This window comes from Physeter macrocephalus, chromosome 12 (assembly GCF_002837175.3).
Source record: "Physeter macrocephalus isolate SW-GA chromosome 12, ASM283717v5, whole genome shotgun sequence".
Taxonomy (NCBI): Eukaryota; Metazoa; Chordata; class Mammalia; order Artiodactyla; family Physeteridae; genus Physeter; species Physeter macrocephalus.
Genome location: NC_041225.1, coordinates 14,197,434 through 14,221,247, shown reverse-complemented (window position 1 = coordinate 14,221,247; position 23,814 = coordinate 14,197,434). Strand labels below are relative to the sequence as shown.

General features: G+C 41.6%; 1 protein-coding gene and 1 long non-coding RNA gene across 3 annotated transcripts in view; one reads left to right on the top strand and one right to left on the bottom strand.

Moving 5' to 3' along the window:
* BCL2L11 (BCL2 like 11) overlaps positions 1-7,583 on the top strand; it is a 107,090-nt gene extending 99,507 nt beyond the window's left edge. Inside the window, exon 3 of the mRNA XM_028496790.1 lies at positions 7,501-7,583. Within this exon, the coding sequence (XP_028352591.1) occupies positions 7,501-7,547 (47 nt within the window). The 3' untranslated portion in view covers positions 7,548-7,583. The remainder of the gene's footprint in view (positions 1-7,500) is intronic.
* The window catches only part of LOC102975843 (uncharacterized), a 271,154-nt gene that overhangs the window by 10,891 nt on the left and 236,449 nt on the right, over positions 1-23,814 (bottom strand). The window lies entirely within an intron of this gene.

Sequence of the window (23,814 nt, the reverse complement as noted above, 5' to 3'; positions counted from 1 at the left end):
ACATATATATGGAATCTAAGAAAAAAAAAAAGGTTCTGAAGAACCTAGGGGCAGGACAGGAATAAAGATGCAGATGTAGAGAATGGACTTTAGGACACGGGGAGGGGGAGGGTAAGCTGGGAAAAAGTGAGAGAGTGGCATGGACTTATATATACTGCCAAATGTAAAATAAATAGCTAGTGGGAAGCAGCCGCATAGCACAGGTAGATCAGCTCAGTGCTTTGTGACCACCTAGAGGGGTGGGATAGGGAGGGTGGGATAGGGAGGGTGGGAGGGAGACGCAAGAGGGAGGAGATATGGAGATATATGTATATGTATAGCTGATTCACTTTGTTGTAAAGCAGAAACTAACACACCATTGTAAAGCAATTATACTCCAATAAGATGTTAAAAAAGAAAGAAAATAGTATGAATAACTCTACATATATACATTTGGCAACTTACATTAAATTTAAGCTTAAAAAGCACAAGCTCCCACAACTCATCAATATGAAATAGATAATATAAACAGCTTTATAACTGTTAAGGAAATCCAATTCATTATTTTAAAACTGGGCTTGACACTTAAAACACATTCCATAAAATGAAAATTGATAAATTGGGCTTTACAAAAATTAAAAACATTTGTTGGTGACATACCCTGTTAAAAGGATAAAAATACATGCTGTATATTACAAGGCAATATTTTCAAATAATTCCGATAGTCAATATTCAATAAAGGACTCATATCTAGAATTTATAAAGACCTGTCAAATCTCAACAATAAAAAAATAAACAATCCTGTTAGAACTTGGGTCAAAGAATTGGAGAGATATTTCATCAAAGAGGATATATGGGTGGCAAATAAGCACGTGAAAAGATCTTCAACTTTACTAGCCATGGGGGAGATGCAAATTAAGACCACCATCAGATATCACTATATATCTATAGGAACAGCTAAAATAAAATTTAAAATAGTGACAATATCAAATGCTGGCCCAGATGGTAAGAAACCAGATATCCTACATTGCTGGTGAGAATATAAAATGGTACAGCCACTCTGGAAAATAGTTGAGAAGTTTCTTAACAAACTAAGCATACACTTTTTATATGACATAGCCATTATACTCCTGGACATTTATGCCAGGTAACTAGAAGCTTTAGTGCACCCAAAAACTTGTACATGATTCATTATGGCAGTTTTACATGTAATAACCAAAACCTGTGAACAACCTAAATGTCTTACAGTATAAGAATGATTAAACAAAATGATACATCCATACCATAGAAAACTACTCAGTAATAGAAAGGAAGAAACTCTTGATACATGCAACAACTTGAATAGATCTTAAGGGTGTTATATTGAGTAAAAAAAGCAAATCTCAAAAGATCACATATTGCATGATTCCATTTATACAAAATTATAGAGACAGAGACTAGACTAACAATTGCCAGGGGAGTAGTGGGTGTAACTCTAAAGGGTAGCATGAGGGAGTACTTTGTAGTGAGGGAATGGTTCTGTATCTTGATTGCAGTGGTGGTTATAGGAATCTACATCTGTGATAAAAGGTATAGAACCACACACACACACACACACACATTTTACTCATGTCAATTTCCTGGTTTTCTTATTATACTGTAGTTAGGTAAGATGTTAACCACAGGGGGAAACTCTGGAGAAGAGTACATGAGAACTTATCTTTACAACTTCGTATGAATCTATAATTATTTTAAAATATGAAGTTTTTTTTTTGTTTGGTTGGTTTTTGTTTGTTTGTTTGTTTTTATATTGTTCCATTGCTTTCTGGCCTACATGGTTTCTGATGAGAAATTTGCAGTCCTTTAAATAATTGCTCGTCTATAAACAACAGGTCATTTTTTTTGCTGGCTGCTTTCAAGATGTTTCCTTTGTTCCTAGTTTTCAGTGGTTTAATTATGATGTGTCTAGTGTTGATTTGTTTGAGCTTATCCTATTTAGAATTTTCTGAGCTTCTTGAATCTACAAGTTTGTCTTTTGCCAAAGTTGGAAAAGTGTCCCACCATTATTTCTCCACATGTTTTTTTCAGCTCCCCTCTATTTATCTTCTCTTTCTGGGACTTTGATAATACAAATATTGTCATCATTTTCTATCATCATGAGTCTTCCTTCTGAGAGACATCTTTACTTTCCTAGAATTCTCATCTTTGGGCCAAGTCTGCATTGTTCATCTCCAAGCTGGAGTAACTCCCATACACTCACCTTCTTTGCATTCACTCTTGGGTTCCCAAACCTAGCTGGCAAGTGGTCAGAATGAGGTTTCCTTCACAATCTAACAAGAACATCATAATCCGTGGATTTCTTTAATCTTGCTCTTTTTTTTTTCAAGTTGAAGCTAACCTATTGAAATTCTTCTGTCAGGACAAATAATTTCTCAGCCACCACATCTAAGAGTCTCTCTACATTAGTCAACCCTGTTGCCCTTTTACTGAAGTGCTCTTCCTGGATTTCTTTGTCCTCTTACTCTCCTTCTCTGAGCCTTTCATGCTCCTTCTTTCCTCCATTGACTCCTCATTCCTCTTGTCTTTTTTTTTTTTTTAAGTTTTCATTGAGGTAGAACATGCATACAGGAAAGAGCATAATTCTTAAAGGTAGAGCTTGATGGAGTTTTACACACATACCTGTGTATTTGTGACCACCACCCTGAATGAGACAGAGGACACTTTAGGAAGCTCCCTCATATTCCTTACCAGTCAATCCATCATCCTCCCCTGCTCCTCAGTAATCACTACTCTGACTTTTATCAGCATGGATTGCTTAACCTGTTCTAGAACTTTATATAAATGGAACCATATAGTATATGCTCTTTAGTCTGGCTTCTTTCACATGTGATGTCTGGTAGAGTCATCCACGTTTTTGTGTCCATCTGTAGGTCATTCATTTTTCTTGGTAGGCGGTATTTCATTGTGAGAATATGCCATGATTTGTTGATCCATTCCACTCCTGATGAACATTCGGCCTTTTTCCCCTTAGGTGTTGTAAATTCAGCACCCGTCAGTATTTTGTCTTCATTTTTCTTCAAGACATCTCACTCCTCTTTAAAATGACCCAGAACAATAGACGTTCAGCTTTCCATGGAACCTGCCCTTTCCCAGGGCTAGAGCAGCAGCTGAATCACTTTCTGACATCAAGTTATCTGAAGTCAAGTTATCAGTCAAAACACACAAAGAGGGGAAGTGGAAGTCAGCATGAAGCAGTGTGTGATCAAGCAATTGCAGACTTTAGGAGGCATTAGGGGGAGTTTCAGGGCCTGTCTCAGAGCTGTAAGGTTCTGTGGGCCAGAGTCCTTGGCCAGCGGGAGCAGGCAGCGGCAGACAGCTCATCCCCGGTGCTCCCTGGAGCCCGGCAAGTCTCTAAACTGGGGTTGGGCTCCCTGGCCTTCTGCCTGGTGCCTTGAGGCAACCAAAATGAGAGCCCGAGAGAGCCAAGAGCCACAAGGTTGTTTTTGCAAGACTTAAAGGGATTATGTCATCCATCTAGCCCTGTTTGCCCGAGGGAAGAACCTCAGGTCTCCTCCCTCAGGATCCTCAGATACATCTTCCCAGGAGAGGAGTAGGGGAAAGAGAGGAGAAAGTGGAGCCACTGGACAGGCCGGGGCAGCTGGGGATGGACCTTGGACAATAGTTGACAGGCAGCTGCTAAGGGGACTCCACCAGGCACTACTCAGGGAAATTCAGATGGGTAACCTGAGTGATGTTTGTGAATGCTTTAGGGCTACAGAGCTGAATTTTTATGTGAATATAATCAAAGAAAGGGGGAAAGATTTGGGAGAGAGACACCCGAGAAAACCCCAAGAAAGCCACAAGACCTAGATGAGAACTGCCCATCTGATAATGACTGGGTGTGCTGTGGCGTTAGTGTTTATTCCAGACAAAGCCAGTGCTTTCCTGAGATCTGGTGACAATTTGGGGCACATATATTTAGGGGGAAAGGCAAGCCCTGGGCAGAGGCTTTGAGTAAGGGACCTGGGTTGAGCCTCAGCCTAGTGGTCCTCTGCTCTCTAGCTTCGGGCAGCCCTCTGTCCCCTGGGCCTGCAGAATCTCTGCCTGTGGATGGCAAGTGGACCAACCTACCTCCATTGGCCCTTCTGGGCTTAAGAGGTCCAGCCCTCAGGTCCAGACTTGCTAAGGCACTGGTCACCGACCTTCACAGTGACCTTGTCAGCACACACTGAGCCATGCCCCATTGCTTCTGAGATATACACAAACCTACGGCCAGGTTTGCTTTGGTTTCTAAACTCTGACTGCGGAAAAGGAAGTCACTTTAGAGTCCAATCCTCATAAAACTTCTCACATTAGCGGGCATCGATTTGCCTGATGATTTTGCAGTTTATTTTGAAGCACAAATTCGTAACTGGGAAAGAACCGTTGACTCCAACATCCTCAGAGAAGGTTAGTTTGAGATGCTGATCGGGTCACTAAGAGCAGGAAAAGAAATGTAACACCCTTCCTGGCAATGCCAGGGGTTGAAACAACCACCACAAACCTAAGGGATGCAGGTAAAACTCAATCATCTTCATGTTCTGTCAGTGGCTGTGCGACTTGCTCTTCTTGGGGTGCATCCTTCAGACTCTGAGTCACTGCACTGAAATGATGCAATGTTTGTGAATATACTGTACCACAATCAGAAAGGGATTTGGTGATGACAGAGATACTGGTGCTGTGAAGAATGTGAAGATGGAAAAAAGCACCATTTCCAAACTCATGTCTTATTTTAAATATGAACATGTCCCTCCATCACCAGTTAAATAGATATTTAACTATTCTCTCTACATTTCTAAATGTTGATCAAAACATTGCTTACAGAACTTCTGATTGAGAAAGTCATCTACAGAGTTCATCTTAAAATCAGTATATGCTCCCCCTCTAATCTAGAAGAACATGAACAAAAGATATAATTAGACCCAACCTGTAAATCCCCTGAATGAGCTGCTACCCAGGAAGAAGATCACCACACACAAGATCAACAGAGCCCAGCCCGCCCCTCGACCCAGGCCTCGGTGCCCCAGACTTCAGTGTAGACCCCTGTCCTGTCATCAGCTGTCTTGAAGGGGTCTTATAATCATGTCCTTAAAGTCTCTGTGCCTCTTGCTATGTGAGAGATTCAGATGACTTGATGACCAGTGCATGACCAGATGGTTGCAAGGTGGGCTTTTAGATTCCAAACAGGGACCACGGGGCCAGAGTGCAGGTGTGTGTATGTGTGTGTGTTGTGACAACAAAGAATGGCAAATCCACATTTGGGTTCTTTCCTTTCCTCTTCTCTCTCCTTCCTCACTGGTTACTTCCATCCCTCAAGAGCTTCAAGCCCTTGTGCATAGAGGGTGTTCAAATGGGTGAGGGCCTGGCTTGGTCTCTGCCCTGGGGAACAGCTGCCTCTGACATTCAGAAACCCACGGCTCAAGGACAGAGCTCTCTAGCTATTTCTTCATCATCACCCACTTGTCCCTCAAATTTGACTAACTCTTCATTTTTTGGGGGGGGAGGGGCTGATATTCTGGTTGGAAGGGAAGAAGGGGGACAGGATTGTGAGGAAGATTGTTCTCTATTTTCAAAATAAAGAACTTTAGCCTCTTCACTTCCCCAAATGAGGCTTTCCCTGCAGGCACATTTTCTGGTTCAGCGGCTGCCCAAGACGCACAGTGAGAGCCATCTCCAATCACATCTCTCTGTTCTCTGAGATCTGGCTTCCCAGAGAGTTGGAATGGCCATCTGAAAAGGAGCCTGTTGGAGAAGTGAAGTTCTACTGTAACACATTGCAAGGAACTTTTCTGATTCTTTCCTCTTCTGAGATAGGCTCCCATTAGTACTTAGTGGAAAGAAGCAGGTTGTCAACAGGGCACGGCCAGGAGGGTGGTGTGTAGTGGAAGGTAGCCTGGGGTAGACCATCGATGAGATGTGGAAATTAACCCAGCAGTCCAACAAGACTATAGGATCTGAGGATTTCTCCTCCAAGTGCTCCTGGCTGTGCTGGAGCTCCCTCATCCCTTTGGGTCTTACATGACCAGAGTTGAGAGAGTCTAACTCAAGACTTAGATTTTTGGTCCATCAGAGATGCATAGCAACCCCAATTGCAGAAGGCAGGGGGGAAAAAACTACATTACAAGTCATGACAAGTTCTCTGGAAACATATCCCAGATTCTTGCTTCTATAAAGAACTACTCCTCTCTCAAATCAGGGCTCTTTTGAGTGCACCCCAAGACTGGCCAGGGTGGGTCCTCCATGTCTCTCTATCTATGTCAGAGTCCAGATGCCCGTACCCACTGTGAGGCACTCCCCTTCCCACTGCCGAGAGACTGTTGACAGCAGGCCAGCGCACCCTTTCTGAGGCCAAAACTGAAACGATAACAGCAACAACGTAAAACCCCCTTTCTGAACCACAACTCTGCCTTGGAGTGTAATTTTTGAGAATATACTTCTCCATTCCTTGAATGGTTACCTTTGTCTTGATGGCCCTGCTATTTACGTGCTCTGAGAACTCTCTGGAAATCCCTTTTCCAAGAAACGCGCAAGCTCTTCAGGGACCATGTTTACCGAATCTCCTGTCTCAGTCATATCTGAAGGGGACTGCAGGTCAGATGCTGCCAGCACAATCAGGGTTTCTGACAAGCCTCAAGGGCCCATGTGTCTTGTTACCACACTCCAGCCACGTAGACTAACTACGTCTCACATCCAAACCTCGGAGCTTAGCCCAACTTACTCCCTAACATTTTCTCGCCTTGTGGTCTCAGAACGGAGTTTCCACCCAGCCCCTGAGATCTGGGGATTAGAGAGGAGGGAGCTGGATCAAGTCCTCTGCCCAGGACACCTGCAGGTGGAGACCCTTTTCTTTCAGACCCACCCCTGGAGCTACAACACAGGACCTCTGAGTCACCAAACAGGCCCCTTGTGAGGTAGAGAAATAAAACAAAACAAAACAAAAAAGTATCCTCAGGCCCATTGGAGGAAATGGCTGTCATCATGCGGTTGTGGTCTGAGGTAGCATCCCAGCCTAGGGGCCAGTCTTGTGGTACAGTGGAAAAAAAGGGAGGGGGGGGGGCTCTAGGGCCACAGTGACTGTATCCTGGCTCCATTAGTCATGAGCAGAGATCATATGCTCACTGAGTCTGTTTCTTCAACTGCAAAATGGGTTGTTGAAAGGATGAAGATAACCTATGACCACATATTATGGGGTCAATAGGTTGTAGCAGCTATTGGCAATGATATCATTGTGATCACCGTTATTGTTATCATTGTCATTGCTGGTAAGCCTTAAGGATCTTTGGAAAATAGCTCCTAGGCTATAAACTATAATTTCCAACTAAAATCCTTCCTGGGCCAGAGTAATGTTAGGTCTAAATTTTTCAACAACTGGGTCTGACTATAGAGAGTTTTAAATGCTGCACATCATGTCAGCAAAGATTATAGGTTCTTCACCGGTGTGTGATGCATGTATGTATGCAAACAAGGCCTCCTGTGGACAACAGAACCAACCTTCTCCTGCAGCTCCTGCTAACTTCTCATTAGAAACAACAGAGACCAGGAGACAGTGAAACAACATCCTTAAACGGCTCTAAGAAGTAAATTCTCAGCCCAGAATTCTATCTACAGTGAAAATATCCTTCAAGAATAAATACAAAATAAAGACAATTCAGAAAACTAAGAGAATTCATCATCAGGAGACCTGTACAGTAAGAAAAATGAAAGTTCTTCAGACTGAAAAGGAATTATACCATTGGAAATGGTGAATTTCAGGATAAGTATAAAAGACTATTTTTTCACTTAATTTATTTAAACTGCATATGATTGTTTAAAGAAAAATCTGTAATGCTGTCTTGTGAGGTTTATAATTATGTAGATGTAATGCATATGAAAATTATAGTGTAAAGAATGATTGGGGGTAAATGGATCTATACGATTGTAAGGTTTCTACAGTTTATGTAAAGTGGCACAAACTTAACTCTCACAGATTGTAAAAGGAAAGGAAATACATTGTAATCTATAGGCAATCAACAAAAAATGCAAAAAAGTATAGCTAAAAAGTCAATACATAAATTAAGAAGTAATTCTAAAATCTATTAAAATAATTTTAAAAGAAATTAGGAAAAGAGGAACAGAGGAGCAGAAATTAGAGGCTGCAAACATAAAACAAATAATAAAATGGAAGACCTATCTCCAAATATATCAATAATTACATTGAATGCTAATGGACTAAAAACTCCAATGAAAAGCAAAGATTGTCAGAAAGGATAAAAACACTTTCTGTAAGAGACCCACTTGAAACAGAAAGAAACAGATATGTTGAGAGAATGAATGGAAAAAAATACCATGAGAATAGTAAGCATAAGAATGCTGGGGTGGCTGTATCAATATCAGATGAAGTTAACTTCAAGATAAAGAGTGCTACCAGGTGTGGAAAGGGACATGTCCTAATGATAAGCATCAATTCAACAAGAAGATATTACAGTGATAAAGTTATGTGGGCCTAATAACAGAGCTTTAAAATACACAAAGCAAAAATGGCAGAGTTAAAAGGAGAAGTAGACAATACCACAATCATAGTTAGAAATGTTAACACCTCTCCTCAGTCATTGATAGAATAACTAGGCCTAAAATCAGTAAAGACATAAACTATCTGTACAAAACCATCACCACCATGACCTATTAATAATTATAGAACACTACACCCAACAACTGAAGAATACACATTCTTTCCAGATACATGTGGAGCTTTTGTCAAGATAAAACATATGTTAGGCCATAAAATGTCTTGATAAGTTGAAAAGGATGGAAATCCTACAGAGTATTTTCTCTGTCCAAAGTGGAATTAAATTAGAAATCAATAACAATAAGAAATCTAGGATGACCCTAGATAGATATTTGGAAATCAAATGTCACACTTCTAAATAACCCCAAAGAAGAAATCATAAGGAAAATTAGAAAAACTTTTGAACAGAATAATAATGAAAATACAACATAGTAATATTCATGAGCCGTAGTTAAAGCAATGTTAAGAGGGAAATTTATAGTTTTACATACTTACATTAGAAAAGAGGAAAGGTCTAAAATCACTGCCTTGAGGTTCTAATTTGAGTCTAAAAAAAAATGGGTAAAGAAAAAAAGAAGAAAAAAGTAAACCCAAAGTAAGTAGGAGTAAAGAAATAATAAATATAAGAACAGAAATAGATGACGTAAAAACAAAGAATAGAGAAAATTAACAAAACCAAAAGTTGGTTCTCTAGAAAAGATCAACTCTAGTTAGACTAATCAAGAAAAGGAGAGAGAAAGCATATTATCAATATTAGAATAAAAGAGGGGTCAACACTGAAAATGCTACAGATATTGAAAGAATGGTAAGAAAATATTTAAAAAACCTTTACACCAACAAATTTGACAACTTAGATGAAATGGACAAATTCCTTGAAAAATGCAACTTACCATAACTCACGTTTGATAAAATAGAAATCTAAATAACTCTACCTCTCTTTAGGAAATTGAATTTATTATTAAAAAATGTTCCCCAAAGAAAACTTTGCTCAAAATAGTTTCATTAAGTCTAACATTTAAGAGAGAAATAATGCAAATCTTTCATAAACTCTCTCAGAGAACAAACGAGGCAAGAATATTTCCAAACTTATTTTATGAGACCAGCATAATTCTAATATAAAACCTGACAAAGAGGGCTTCCCTGGTGGCGCAGTGGTTGAGAGTCTGCCTGCCGATGCAGGGGACATGGGTTTGTGTCCCGGTCCGGGAGGGTCCCACATGCTGCGGAGCGAAAAAAAAAAAAAGAATATAAAAGCCTCAGGAAGAAATTTAACAAAAGATAGGCAAGATCTCTATTGAAGACTACAGAGCATTACTGAGAGAAATTAAGGAAGACCCAAATAAATGGAGAGATAACATGCATGTTCTCAGATTGGAATCAAGTTGTGAAGATGTTTCAGTTCTCTAAAAATTGATCTATAGGATCACTGCAATCCCAACCAGTTTACAAACTGATTCTAAAGTTTATATAGACATGCAAAGAATACCTAAAATAATCTTGAAATAGAAGAACAAATTTGGAGTGCTCAAACTCTGACCTGAAAACATAAAACCACAGTACAAGACAGTGTGGTACTGGCAGAAGGACTGATGAATAGATAAATAGATCTGAATAGAGAGCCAGGAAATAGGTCCTTACTTAGTCACTTCATTTTTGATAAGATGCCAAAGCAATTCAATGGAAGAAAGAAAAGTCTTTTCCAAAAAAATGGTGCTGTATTAACTGGATGTTCATATGGAAACAAACAAATAAAACCTCAACTCCTTTCTCACACTATGTATAAAGATTAATTTGAAATGAATCGCAGACCTTAATGTAAAGCCATAAAGCTTTTAAAGAAAAACATAGGAGAATAACTTCATAACCTGGGGACAGGCGAATGTTTGATAAACAGAAAAAAATATAAAAGAAAAAATCAATAAATTAGTCTCTATCAAAATTAAAAAGTTCAGCTGACAGAAGAGTCCATTGAGAAAATAGAGGTGAGGACTTCCCTGGTGGTGCAGTGGTTGAGAATCTGCCTGCCAATGCAGGGGACACGGGTTTGATCCCTGGTCCAGGAAGATCCCACATGCCGTGGAGCAACTAAGCCCCTGTGCCACAACTACTGAGCCCTTGTGCCACAACTACTGAGCCTATGTGCCACAACTACTGAAGCCCACTTGCCTAGAGCCCATGCTCTGCAACAAAGAGAAGCCACCGCGACAAAGAGTAGCCCCCGCTCGCCACAACTATAGAAAGCCCGTGTGCAGCAATGAAGACCCAATCTCTGGTCCAGGAAGATCCCACATGCCGTGGAGCAACTAAGCCCCTGTGCCACAACTACTGAGCCCTTGTGCCACAACTACTGAGCCTATGTGCCACAACTACTGAAGCCCACTTGCCTAGAGCCCATGCTCTGCAACAAAGAGAAGCCACCACGACAAAGAGTAGCCCCCGCTCGCCACAACTATAGAAAGCCCGTGTGCAGCAATGAAGACCCAACACAGCCAAAAAACAAAAACAAAAAAAACTAGAGGCGAGCGTATATTGGGAGAAAATATTTGCAGAACATCTGAAAAAGAAATGATATCCTGGATATATAAAGAACTCTTTAACTCAGTGATGAAAACACAATGCAATTAAAATGGATGAAAGAGTTGAATGACATTTCACAAAAGAAGATATTCAAATGGCCAATAGGGGTGTGAAAAACACTCAACCGTTACTCATCAGGGAAATGAAAATTAAAACCACAAAAAGATACTACCACAGACCTACCTAAAATGAAAAAGGCTGACATCACCAAATGTTAGTAAGGATGTGGCAACTTCTTATAAAACTATACAAACACCTACCCCGTGACCCAGCAATACCATTCCCAGGTGTTTTCCCAAGAGAAATGGAAACATACGTTCACAAAAAGACATATACAGGAATGTTCACCGCAGCTCTAGTCATTGGAGTGGAAAAACCGGAGACATGTCAGCTGTTCCTGGGTAGGAGAATGGATCAGCAAATGGGGATATCTTAATAAAATGGAACGCTACACAGCAATAAAAAAGGAACAGACTATCGATACACACAACAACAATGATGGATACCAAAACATTACACTGAGCAAAAGAAGGCTTACAGAACAGTACACTCTCCTTGTGTTCACATGAAGCCCTAGACCAGACAAAACTCATCTACAGCGGAACAAATCAGAATTGTGGTTGCTCCTCGGAATGGGAGGCTTGACAGAAAAGTGGCATGGGAGAATTTTCTAAGGTGATGGCAACATTCTTTATCTTGATATTGGTCAAAAGTCACCTCAGGGGGCTTCCCTGGTGGCGCAGTGGTTGAGAGTCCGCCTGCTGATGCAGGGGACACGGGTTCGTGCCCTGGTCCGGGAAGATCCCACATGCCGCGGAGTGGCTGGGCCCGTGAGCCATGGCCGCTGAGCCTGCGTGTCCAGAGCCTGTGCTCCGCAACGGGAGAGGCCACAACAGTGAGAGGCCCAGGTACCGCAAAAAAAACAAAACAAAACAAAACAAACAGGGACTTCCCTGGAGGTCCAGTGGTTAAGACTTCGCCTTCCAATGCAGGAGGTACGAGTTTGATCCCTGGTTGGGGAGCTAAGATCCCACATGCCTCGGGGCCAAAAAACCAAAACATAAAACAGAGCAAGTGTAACAAATTCAATAAAGACTTTAAAAAATGGTCCACATCAAAAAAAAAGGTCTTTAAAAATTTTTTTTGAAAACAGAAAAATCTCAAACACATAAAAACAAAAAGAAAAAACAGAACTGAACAAAATCAACAAAAGAACAATAATAAAAACAAAAAAAATCCCCTCTGGTTTCCTTTTGGCTGTACTTCCATGTCCAACAGAAGAATGACAGCCAGTTGTCGTGGAAAGATCCCTGAAGAGGGAGTCCAGAGAGCTCACCCTGGTTTCCTGTTGTGTGGCCCAGAGTGGATCACAGCCTTTCTTGGGACCTCCCTCTCCTCACCTGCAAAAGGGCCACCAGGTGAGTCCCTGAGGGCTCCTGGCTCCCTTGAGATGCCAAGATTTACAAAGCTGCCTTTGAAATCGCAAGGGACACATCTGTGAGATTCAAGAAGGTGTCTCACACACAGACATAGAGAACAAATGTATGGATACGGTGGGGGGAAGTGGGTGTGGGATGAATTGGGAGATTGGGATCAACATATATGCACTGTTGATACTATGTATAAAATAAATAACTAATGAGAACCTACTGTATGGCACAGGGAACTCTACTTAATGCACTGTTGTGACCTAAATGGGAAGGAAATCCAGAAAAGAGGGGATGCATGTATATGTATAGCTGATTCATTTTGCTGTACAGTAGAAACTAACACAACATTGCAAAACAACTATACTCCAATAAAAATTAATTAAAAAAAAAAAGACGGCATCTCACAGGAAGGATGAATTGTAATAGCAACTGAGCACTTGCTGTCCACTAGGCCTCAGGCTAACCGCCAGTAGGAGAGGAGGATGCCATTTTATAGATGAGGAAACTGAGGCTTAGAAGGGTAAGTAATGTGCCTGAGTGAGTCGGAATTTGAACCCAAGCAGATGTATTTTTGGCCCAGACATAGACTGGGGCTGAAACTGAGAAACTGCCTTTTCCATCATGTTTATTGGTTTGGTGGCCATACCTGCTGTTTTTCTGTTGTAACTATATCCCTGCTGGACCCAGGCGGCGTGTGGAAGGTATTAAACGGGCGGGCTTGCTTCAGTGTTTGTCCTGATGGTCATATTACACCTCTGAGAGGCAGGACGTTTTAACAAAGAAACACAACTTAAGAAAAGAATGTGTGTTGCTTTCTGGATAAAAGATCAGTTTTGTTTTGTTTTGTTTTGTTTTTTTGCGGTACGCGGGCCTCTCACTGCTATGGCCTCTCCCGTTGCGGAGCACAGGCCCAGTGGCCATGGCTCACGGGCCCAGCCGCTCCACGGCACGTGGGATCTTCCCGGACCGGGGCAAGAACCCGTGTCCCCTGCATTGGCAGGCGGACTCCCAACCACCGCGCCACCAGGGAAGCCCAAAAGATCAGTCTTTTAATTACAGTTTGCTAATCATAAATCCTTCCAGGATTGTCATTTTTTTAAATGCCCCTGGGATTTATTCTCTTTGAGATGCAGGTGGAGCTCTGCATTTCTAGGCCTTCTCTTTTTGGTTTGCAAATATAATGCTTGAAATGAAAATGCAGTGCAAGCAGGGTGGGTGCCCTCACCAGGGTAGCAGAGGACACCAGGCTGTCCTCTCCCAGATATGCTTTCTGTTTCATCTCTGGAGGATGGAGCAGAGGCCAACGTGGGGCTGAAAGCCAGGGCCTGGCCATGGGGAGGGATGACAGGTAGGATCTATTGACCCCGGACCAGCAAGAGAACAGGCAGAATTAGAAGGACTGGTTCTCATTTCGGGGAGGGGGCGGTTCCTGGTGAGAGCATGGCCTTTACCAGACGATTCAGAACATGGCTTGGGCCCTAGAATGAATTACATCCTTCATGTCTGTCCCTTGTAGGTCCCTCCTAGGGTGACCTACTCATCCCGGCTTCCTTTCCTGGCTTTAAAACCCAAAGTCCTGGAAAACCTTTCTGTCCCCGGAAAACTGGGATGGTTGGCCACCTTACCTGTGACTCACCCTTGGCCACTGGGTCTCCAGACACACCTTTCTCATAGGAAGACGATTAAGAGCCTTGTGCTGACTTAGAGCTAGTGTGGTGACCTGAGCTGCTCTTCCTTCCCTGGGTCCCTGGGCTTGTTTTCAGTCCCCAGACTTTAGAGCCTCAGGGACCCCATCTTCCTTCCTACCAGCAGGTACTGTCGCACCCCTGTAGGCCCGGCATGTCTTTGCTGGCTCAACAATGCAGACAGACAGGGCCCAGACTGGTCCTCCTTCTCCTGGTGGCCAGTCTGCAGGGACTCTCCTGAACCACACGGGGCTCCCCAGTCGGAACAGGGATGGGCACACCTCTCCTCCCAGGTTCTAGAAAAGTCAGCCTGAGAGTTAGGCATATTGCAGAGCACCCATTCCCCATGTGACCATGTGAGTGTTTTCAGCACTAGACCCTTGCTCCACTTTGTCCCCTGAAGGCCAGACTGCCCTTTTCCAAGTTCCCCTGAGAGCAGAAAAGTCCCCTGTGAGAAAGCTGGGCTTCGATGGTGTCTTTTCTGAAGGAGCCACTGTACTGGTCAGGGTTCTTCAGAGAAACAGAACCTATAGGATGTGTATAGAGAGACATATATAAGAGGAAACTGATGATAGGAACGGGCTCACGTGGTTATGGAGGCCGAGAAGGTCCACCATCTGCCGCATGCAAGCTGAGAACCAGGAAAGCCGATGGTGTAATTCAGTCTGAGTCCAAAGGCCTGAGAATAGGGCAGGCGGGATGGTGGTGTAAGACCTGGTCTGAGTTCGAAAGCCCAAGACCTAGAAGCACTGATGTCCCAGGGCAGGAGAAGATGGATGTTTCAGCTCAAGCAGACAGTGAATTTGTCTTTCCTTAGCTTTTTTACTCTATTCAGGCTCTCAACAGATTGGAAGATGCCCACGGCATTGGTGAGGGCCCTCTGCGTCCCTCAGTCTACCATTCAAATGCTAACCTCTCCCAGAGACACCTTCGCAGACATGCCCAGAGGTATTGCTTTACTGGTTATCTTAGCATCACTTAGACTAGCCAAGTTGACACATAAAATTAACCATCACAGCCATTTTGTATCACTGGAAACAGGAAATACCAGCTGGAGAACAAAAAAGATATAAGTGGGCTGCCTAAATACAACACATTAATACATATAAATACAACATCCATCTTAAAAAAAAAAAGTAGTAAAAACATTTGTAGTTTTAGTCCTCAGTTTAACTCCTCAAAAAGTGTAAAGATACTCTGTGCGGTAAGGGGCAGGTAGAAAATTACTGCCATTTCAATAAGCTCACATATGAAAATTCCATCCATGGCTCCAGTAATAATTTAAGGCCTCCTACAAAGAGCACAATCTTCTCTTTCCAAATGAAAAGACAAGACTAGGGTGGGTCAGAGATTTCATAGCCTCCTTGATAAAACAAAGTTAAAGATAACATAACTTAAAATCATCCTATCAACGTTATTGGATATAGTTCAGACTGTGGTCATGGTACCACTGAGAAAAAACAGCTACCAATGAGATTCTCTTCTTCATGGGCTAGTGGGGCCGGGATGGGGAGATATGAATGTATAAAGAAGATGTGGCACATATATACGATGGAATAGTATTCAGCCATAAAAAGAAACAAAATTGAGTTATTTGTAGTGAGGTGGATGAACCTAGAATCTGTCATACAGAGTGAAGTGAGTCAGAAAGAGAAAAACAAATACCGTATGCTAACACATATATATGGAATCTAAAAAAAAAAATGGCTCTGAAGAACCTAGGGGCAGGACAGGAATAAAGACACAGATGTAGAGAATGGACTTGAGGACACGGGGAGGGGGAAGGGTAAGCTGGGACGAAGTGAGAGAGTGGCATGGACATATATACACTACCAAATGTAAAATAGATAGATAGTGGGAAGGGAGTGTGGGAAGGAGACGCAAGAGGGAGGGGATATGGGGATATATGTACATGTATAGCTGATTCACTTTGTTGTACAGCAGAAACTAACGCACCGTTGTAAAACAATTATACTCCAATAAAGATGTTAAAAAAAAGAAAAGGTCATGTTTTGATTTTCCAGTCTCAGACTGACAAAAGTATACACAGTTTAATGTTGTTTTTGGCTAAACCAAATGCCTCTTCGGTAAAATTAAAGTTGAAGGAATTATAAATAGGATCTAATATTGAAGGCTCTTGCAAGGAGGTGAAGAGAAGGAGGAAAGTTGTATCCCAGGCATCTTAGACCGTTTTCAGTGTGTGGAACCTAAAACTCTAGGCAGTAGGCACTTATGACATGTTTTTGATTGGATAAAGGAGTCCTGCATTTCCAGTATGGAAACAAGGGTATGATGCTTAGCACACAGTAGGCACTCAATAAGTACTTCTTGTCCTGGACTGTAAGCCTGAATAATCAGCCCTCGTCAGCTCCTCTTACGCCTGTAACCCCTTTCCTAAACTGTTTATGTTCTTCTAGTTGATTCTTCAGACATGAGAATCAGCTTACCTTAGGTCATTAGAGCACAAGGAATAGGTCAGCCACTAGGGCTTAAGGAATTTGGCCCCTGTCCAAGACCACCGCAAGAAAAAGAAGTGCAATCTGCACGCGTGACGCCTCCTGACCTGAGTCTAAGTTGTCCACTCTTGACCCTGTTACCAAACCAAACTTGGGTCCATTTGCCCGCACATAGTAAAGCCAATGTACTGACACCAGGTTGTGGTGAAGGAAAATGAAGCAGCCGTTATTGCAGGCCACCAAGCAAGGAGTTCAGGACAGCTAGTGCTCAAAAAGCCAGAAACCCCGACGGGTTTCAGCAAAGCATTTAGGGAGGGGCGTCCCAGGGTGTGTGATCAGCTCGTGCACAATTCTCTGACCGGTTGGTGGGGGGGTAACAGGGCGACGTCACGGGGGTGAACATTGTCAACCCTTAGGTGCCAGTAGGTCTGGGGGCTCCATGCTTCTGATTATCAGGTAGTTCATTTCTTCCCTTTGGTGGTGGTTTTAGCATCTGTAAAACAACTCAGGAAATGTGCATCTGATACTATTATCAAGGTCCTTAAGGGAGGAGCTAAAGCAGAGGATATGGGGGAAGGGCCTGCCCGGGAAGGTCCCATTGGGTCCTGCTTGGTTACAACCCAAGACCGACCGAGGTTCTCGGGCACAATCACCTCCACCACGGGGGAGGGGCTGTCTGCTATGGTTTGGCTCAAGACCCTCTACCCTGGCTTGACTTGGACCTGCATGATCCTCTTGCTTCCTCTGAGGTTTAAACCGTCTTTCTTCTTCCTGGATTCCTTTCGGAGTTTGTTCAAGGAACATACAGTCACTGGGTTTCTTCCCTCCCTCACCTCCCTAACCATGTTCTTAAGCCACATCTGCATCTCCCGTCCCCAGCCACTGACCGCTCTTCTAGATTCACCGTCATCATGGCAACAACACTATAGCCCAGATGTCAGCAGTTCCCTATCCTCCGGATCCTGCATCCATAGGGTCAGTCTGTTTTTCATCCCATGCCTAACTCAACACAACTCAAACTCTTCGAGGTAAAGAGAAAAGAGGCCACTTTTCCACAACTCTTAACGAAAAGCATAGACTTGACAGACGATGTTGAGTAGCCCAAGGAAGAGATTAACCCCACATATTTCAAAGCCCGCAAAATTCCCTATTAAATAAATTTCTTCTTTCCCAAAGTTATTTCTCTTTTGAGATCTCATCCTTGATGCTCCTCCTTCTGGAATCCCCATCCTTTCCCAGGAGCACCGAGTCCTTCCTCTCTTATCTAGAGCAGCTTCTCTGTTCCTCTGAAGCCTATGTGCCCAGCCCTGGCTTTTTACCCAAGTGAGCTCAAAACACCTGCCCAACAGATCTGAGTCTGCCCTACAAGGTGTCTCATAAAATCTTCCTCAGAACATCACTTCCACCCCATCACCTCCACCACTTACTGCACGTTCATTTTGGGTCAGGCAGAGAACTTGGCCTTTACGTATATTATTGCAGTGATCTTATGAGTTAGTAATACAGTTACGCCCGCTTAATGAGTGAGAACACTAGAGTTCTGAGAACCACTTGCCAATAAGCCGTGTTAACACCACTGTGATTCTCTAACTTCAAGTGGGCCCTTCTTGCAGTTGCCGAGCTGTTGGTTTCTTCCCAGCAGATTCCTTCTCTCATTCCCAATAGTGGTTGCCCTGGGCCCTCATCAAGCCCTTAATCCAAGGCCAGATGGCCTCTGTGGTTTCTGCAAAATCGTTTCTTCGATGGACCTCCTCTTTTGCAGACAGCTGTTTGGCTCCACCCTCCTTTTGGTGAGGCCAACGTTTCTTAAGCAGCAACTGTTCTAAGCACATCGGGCGCATTATTGCAATGAATCCTCTCCACAAAGCTGGGGCGGGGGGTAGGTTCTGTTAGTATTCAGTGCCTCCTTCCTGCTTTCAAACTCCACAGCATCTTTGACCTGTCCCCTTCCACGACCTCTTGTCCAGGCCTGGGGGGAGCTCCTGCATTCCTCTTCTGTGAGGCTTAATCAGCTCTAATGAGAGCGACGTGCACGGGTTCCTGCTACTGACACAGGTGACTTCAGGGCACGGAGGGGCCATCCCTGGGAAGTGACTGGGAAGCCCGATGAGAAAACCACGCAGGGTGCGTGTCTTACTGACTTCATAACCAAAGAATGAGACATTTGGGGACCTTTTGGGTAGAAGCACCTTCCGGACCAACAGCAGCAAAACTGCAGAGAGGATGACTGAACACACGGAAGCTCCCTGGTCGGTGTTTTTTTTATATAGAAATTTCTACTGTACCAATGAACAAATGGGCAAAACAAGCCACAAGACCTCAATTCTGAAAGATGGTAAGGGGTCCGGCACAATATTAGCAATCTGACCCCGGGGAGAGTGGTGGGGAACTTTGTGCTGGTACCTGTTGCCCTAATGCTCCTAAGCTGAGAGGTGTGTGGGCATCTATGCAGGGCCAGGTAACAACACACGCCGGGAGGGGGCTGCTCAAGGTGGCCTTTGACTACGTATCTGGTCTTTGATTACTATGGCCGAAGGCGGATTGGTATCTTTATGCATCTAACTCAATTCAGCAGTTCCCTCATAAGCCTCCAGGAGCAAAAATGGTCAGAAGAGTAAAGTCTCATTTGACTGTGCACATTTTCACCAAAAATCATGTGACCTCCAACTCTGCTGAAAACAAAATCCCAGGCAAACAATGGGGTGTTCCGGCCAAGACCCAGAGTCCCTGAGCCCAGATGACACCAAATTTAATTCAAGCTCCTTGATCTGGATTGAGCTGATAAAGACTGTTTAGTGATGCTCGTGATACAATATAATCAATCATCACCATTATCATAGATGGCTATCTCATGTTAATCTGCAGGACATAGTCATCTGCAGTGGATTGTCGCAGAATAATATAAAGGGACTCCTAGGTTGTAACCGAGGATAAATGCCTAAGGAAAAGGCAAAGCAGTGTGTGTAACAGTATAAAAACGGTGTGCGCAAGACAACATCTTGAACAATAGAAAATTGAGTCCTTAATGAACATGGATCCCAAGGGCTGCAGGGGAGATGGGTGGCTGCTTTCAGAGGAAGAAGGAAGACTTATCATTGCTGACTCTTGTGTCTTTTGAATTTTGAACCATCAGACTGCATTCGCTTTTTTAGAAAATTGAGCTATAATTTACTTGTCATAAAATTTACCCCTTTAAAGTGTACAATTCAGTGGCTTTTAGTGTATTCACAAGGCTGTGCAACCATCCCCACTATCTCATTCTGGAACATTAGCATAACCTCCCAAAGAAACCTGGTACCATTAACAGTTATTCCCCATCTCCTCCTTCAGCTCCTGACACCATTAATCTACTTCCTGTCTCTATGGAGTTGCCTATTTAGGCATTTCATTTAAATGGAACCATAAATTAAATGGACTTTTGAGACCAGCTTCTTTCTCTTAGCATAATGTTTTCAAGGTTCATCCATGTTTTAGCGTGCATTGGTACTTCATTCCTTTCTATAGCTGAATAATGTCCCAAAATTGTGTTTCTTCATTTATCAGTTGATGGACATTATCATAAAGAACGCTGCTACGAACACCCATGCACAAGTGTTTGTGTGGACATGTTTTCAGTTCTCTTATATATGTAAGAGTGGAATCGCTGGGTCATATGGTAACTCTATGCTTAACATTTTGAGGAACTGCCAAACTCTTTTTCACGGTGGCTGCACTAGTTTTTCATTCCTGCCAGCAATATATTGACGGATCAAATGTCTCCACATCCTCAACAACACTTGGGTTTATCTTGCTTTTTTTATTTTAATCATCCTACTAAGTGTGAAGTGGCATTTTATTGGGGTTTTTACTTGCATTTATCTAATGACTAACACTGTTGAGCATCTTTTCATTTGCTTATTGACTATTTGTATATCTTTTTCAAAGAAATGTCTATTCAGATCTCTCATCCATCTTTTAACTGGGGTATTTATCTTTTTACTGTTGAGTTGTAATAATTTTTTTATGTATTCTGGATACTCAACTCTTGTCAGATATATGCTTTGCAAGTATTTCTCCCGTTCTGTGAGTTGGCTTTTCACTTTCTTGATGGCGTCCTTGAAACACAAATGTTTTTAGCTTTTATGATGTTAAATGTATCTATTTTTAATTTAGATGCTTATGCTTCTGAGAGCATATCTAAGAAATCATCGCCTAATCCAAAGTCACAAAGACTTATGTTTTCTTCTAAAAGTTTTATAGTTTTAGCTGTTACATTAGGTCTTTGATTCACTTGAAGTTGATTTTTTGCGTGGTGTGAGTATGAAGTCTAATTACGTTCTTCTGAAGGTGGATATCTAGTTGTCTCAGCATCATTTGTTGAAAAGACTATTATTTTCCCATTGAATTGTCTTGGAACTCTTCTTGAATATGAATTGACCATAAATATATGGGTTTATTTCTAGACTATCAATTCTATTCTATTGTTCTATGTATCTCTCCTTATGCCAATACCATGCGGTCTTGATTACTGTAGCTTTGTAAAAGTTTTCAAATCTGCAAGTGTGAATCATTTAACCATGTTCTTCTTTTAAAGATTATTTGGCTATTCTGGGTCCCTTATATTTCCACGTGAATTTTAGGGTTAGTTTATTGATTTCTCCTAAAAGGAGGTTGAATTTTGGTAGGCATTGTGTTGAATCTGTTGGTCAGTTTGGAGAGCATGGTCATCGTAACAATATTACATTTTACAATCTACAAACAAGAAATGTCTTTCCATTTATTTAGGTTGTCTTTAATTTTTTCAACCTTTTGCAGTTTACAGCATATAAAGTTTTATACCCCTTTGATTAAATTAATTCCTAAGTATTTTATTCTTTGTGATGCTGTTATAAATGGAATTATTTTCTTAATTTAACTTTTGGATTATTCCTTACTAGTGTGAAAAAATTCAGTGGATTTTTAAAAAATACTGATTTTGTATCTGGCAACCTTGCTAAACTCCTTTATTAATTCTAATAGTTTTTTAGTGGGTTCCTTGGGATTTTCTATATACAAGATCAGAGATAGTTTTACTTCTTTGTTTCCAATCTGGATGACTTCTATTTCTTTTTCTTGCATAAATGCCCCTGCTAGAAACATCAGTACAAAGTGGAATAGAAATAGTGAGAATGGATATTTTTGTCTTATTCCTGATCTTAGGCAGAAAGCTTTTAGTCTTTCATCATTAACTATGATGTTAGTTGTTATTATTTTTTTTGAGGGATTCCCTTGGGGATTACAATTATCACCTTAATTTATGACAATCTAGTTTATATTAATACCACTTTAACAATACTAAATGGTTCAATAGTATGTAAAACTCTGCTCCTACATTGCTTCATTTCCCTCCCCCCTCTTTTGTTCTGTATTGTACAAAATGCATCTTTATATTTTGTATATCCATCAATAGATATTTATTATTATGGCTTTATGCAGTTGTCTCAAATCAAATAGGAGAGGAAAAAAGAATTACAAACAAAAAGTACATCTGTACTCTCTTTTACATTACCTATGTAGTTACATTTACTGGTCCTCTTCATTCATTTGTGTGGATTCAAGTTGCTGTTCTTTCATTTCAGCCTGAAGGACTCTTCAGTATCTCCTATAGCAACAGGTCTGTCAATGACAAATTCTCTCAGTTTTTATCTAGGAATGCCTTAATTTCTTCTTCATTCTTTAATGACTTTTTTTCTGGATATAGAGTTCTTGGTTGATCATCCTTTTCTTGCAGCACTTTTCATATATCATTCCACCACCTCCTGGTTTCCATGGATTCTGAAGAGAAAACAGCTCAGTCTTACTGAGGATCCCTTGTGTGTGACAAGTCAAGATTCTCTTTTTGTCTTTGACTTTTGAGATTTTGATAATGATGTGTCTAGGTGTGGATATATTTTAGTGTGTCCTACTTGGAATCCATTGAGCCTCTTGGATGTGTAGTTTAATGTTTTTCATAAAATTTGAGAAGTTTACAGACATTATTTCTTCAACTTTTTTTTTTTTCTGCCACTTTCTCTTTTTCTGCTCCTCTGGGACTCCCCATCATGTGTATGTTGGTATGCTTGATGGTGTCCCACAGGTCTCTGAGGTTCTGTTCATATTTCTTTATTCTTTTTGCTTTCTGTTTCTCAGTCTGGGTAATCTCAATTAACCCCTCTTCAAGTTTACTGAATCTTTCTTCCTCCTGGTCAGATCCATTGTTGAGCCCTTCTAGTGAATTTTCAGTTATTTTACTTTTCAACTCCATAATTTCTATTTGATTCTTTTTAGAAAATGATTTCTATCTCTTTATTGATATTTTCTATTAAGTGAGACACTATTCTCCTACTTTCCTTTAGTTCTTTAGACATGATTTCCTTTAGCTCTTTGAGCTAAATTTAAAGACTTTGTCTAGGAAGTCCTATGTTTGGGCTTCCTCAAGGACAGTGTCTGTTAATTACATGTTCCCTTTTTATGGACCATACTTTCTTATTTCTTTCTATGTCTCATAATTTTTTATTAAAACCTGGACATTTTAAATAACATAATGTGGCAACTCTGGAAATCAGAGTCTCTCTTCCACTTCCCTGGTTTTGTTGTTGTTGCTATTCATTGTTGGTGTTTGGTTGTTTAGTGACTTTTCTGATGTAATTCTGTAAAGTCTGCATTCTTTGTCCTGTGTAGCTAGTGAAGTCTCTGCTTGGTTAAGTTAATGGTCAGCTAATGATAGGACTGAGATTTCCTTAAAGGTCTGAGGGCCCTCTAGATTCCCCAGAATATGTCAGAGCTTTTCATATTATTCCTATTCCCCAGTTTTTACTTTAAGCATTTTGGTTAGCCTATTGTTTGTCCCAGCTATTATCCACTCCCTCATACATCCATGCAGTTGAACCACTACCTCTAAATGTTTTTAACAAATGCACTAGAGGAAATGGCTTTTCTACTGGGGAAACTCCAAATCAGATTAAACAAGGACAGAGTTGCAAGTGAAGTCTTCCAGAGAACCACCAGACTGGTTTTTCTCATGATGGAAGCTGTTGGCTTTCAAGGTTACCATGGAGCTGGAGAGAGAGTGATGGGTGTGGGACAGGTTAAAATGCCGTAAAACTCACTGTTTTGTGTTGCTTGCG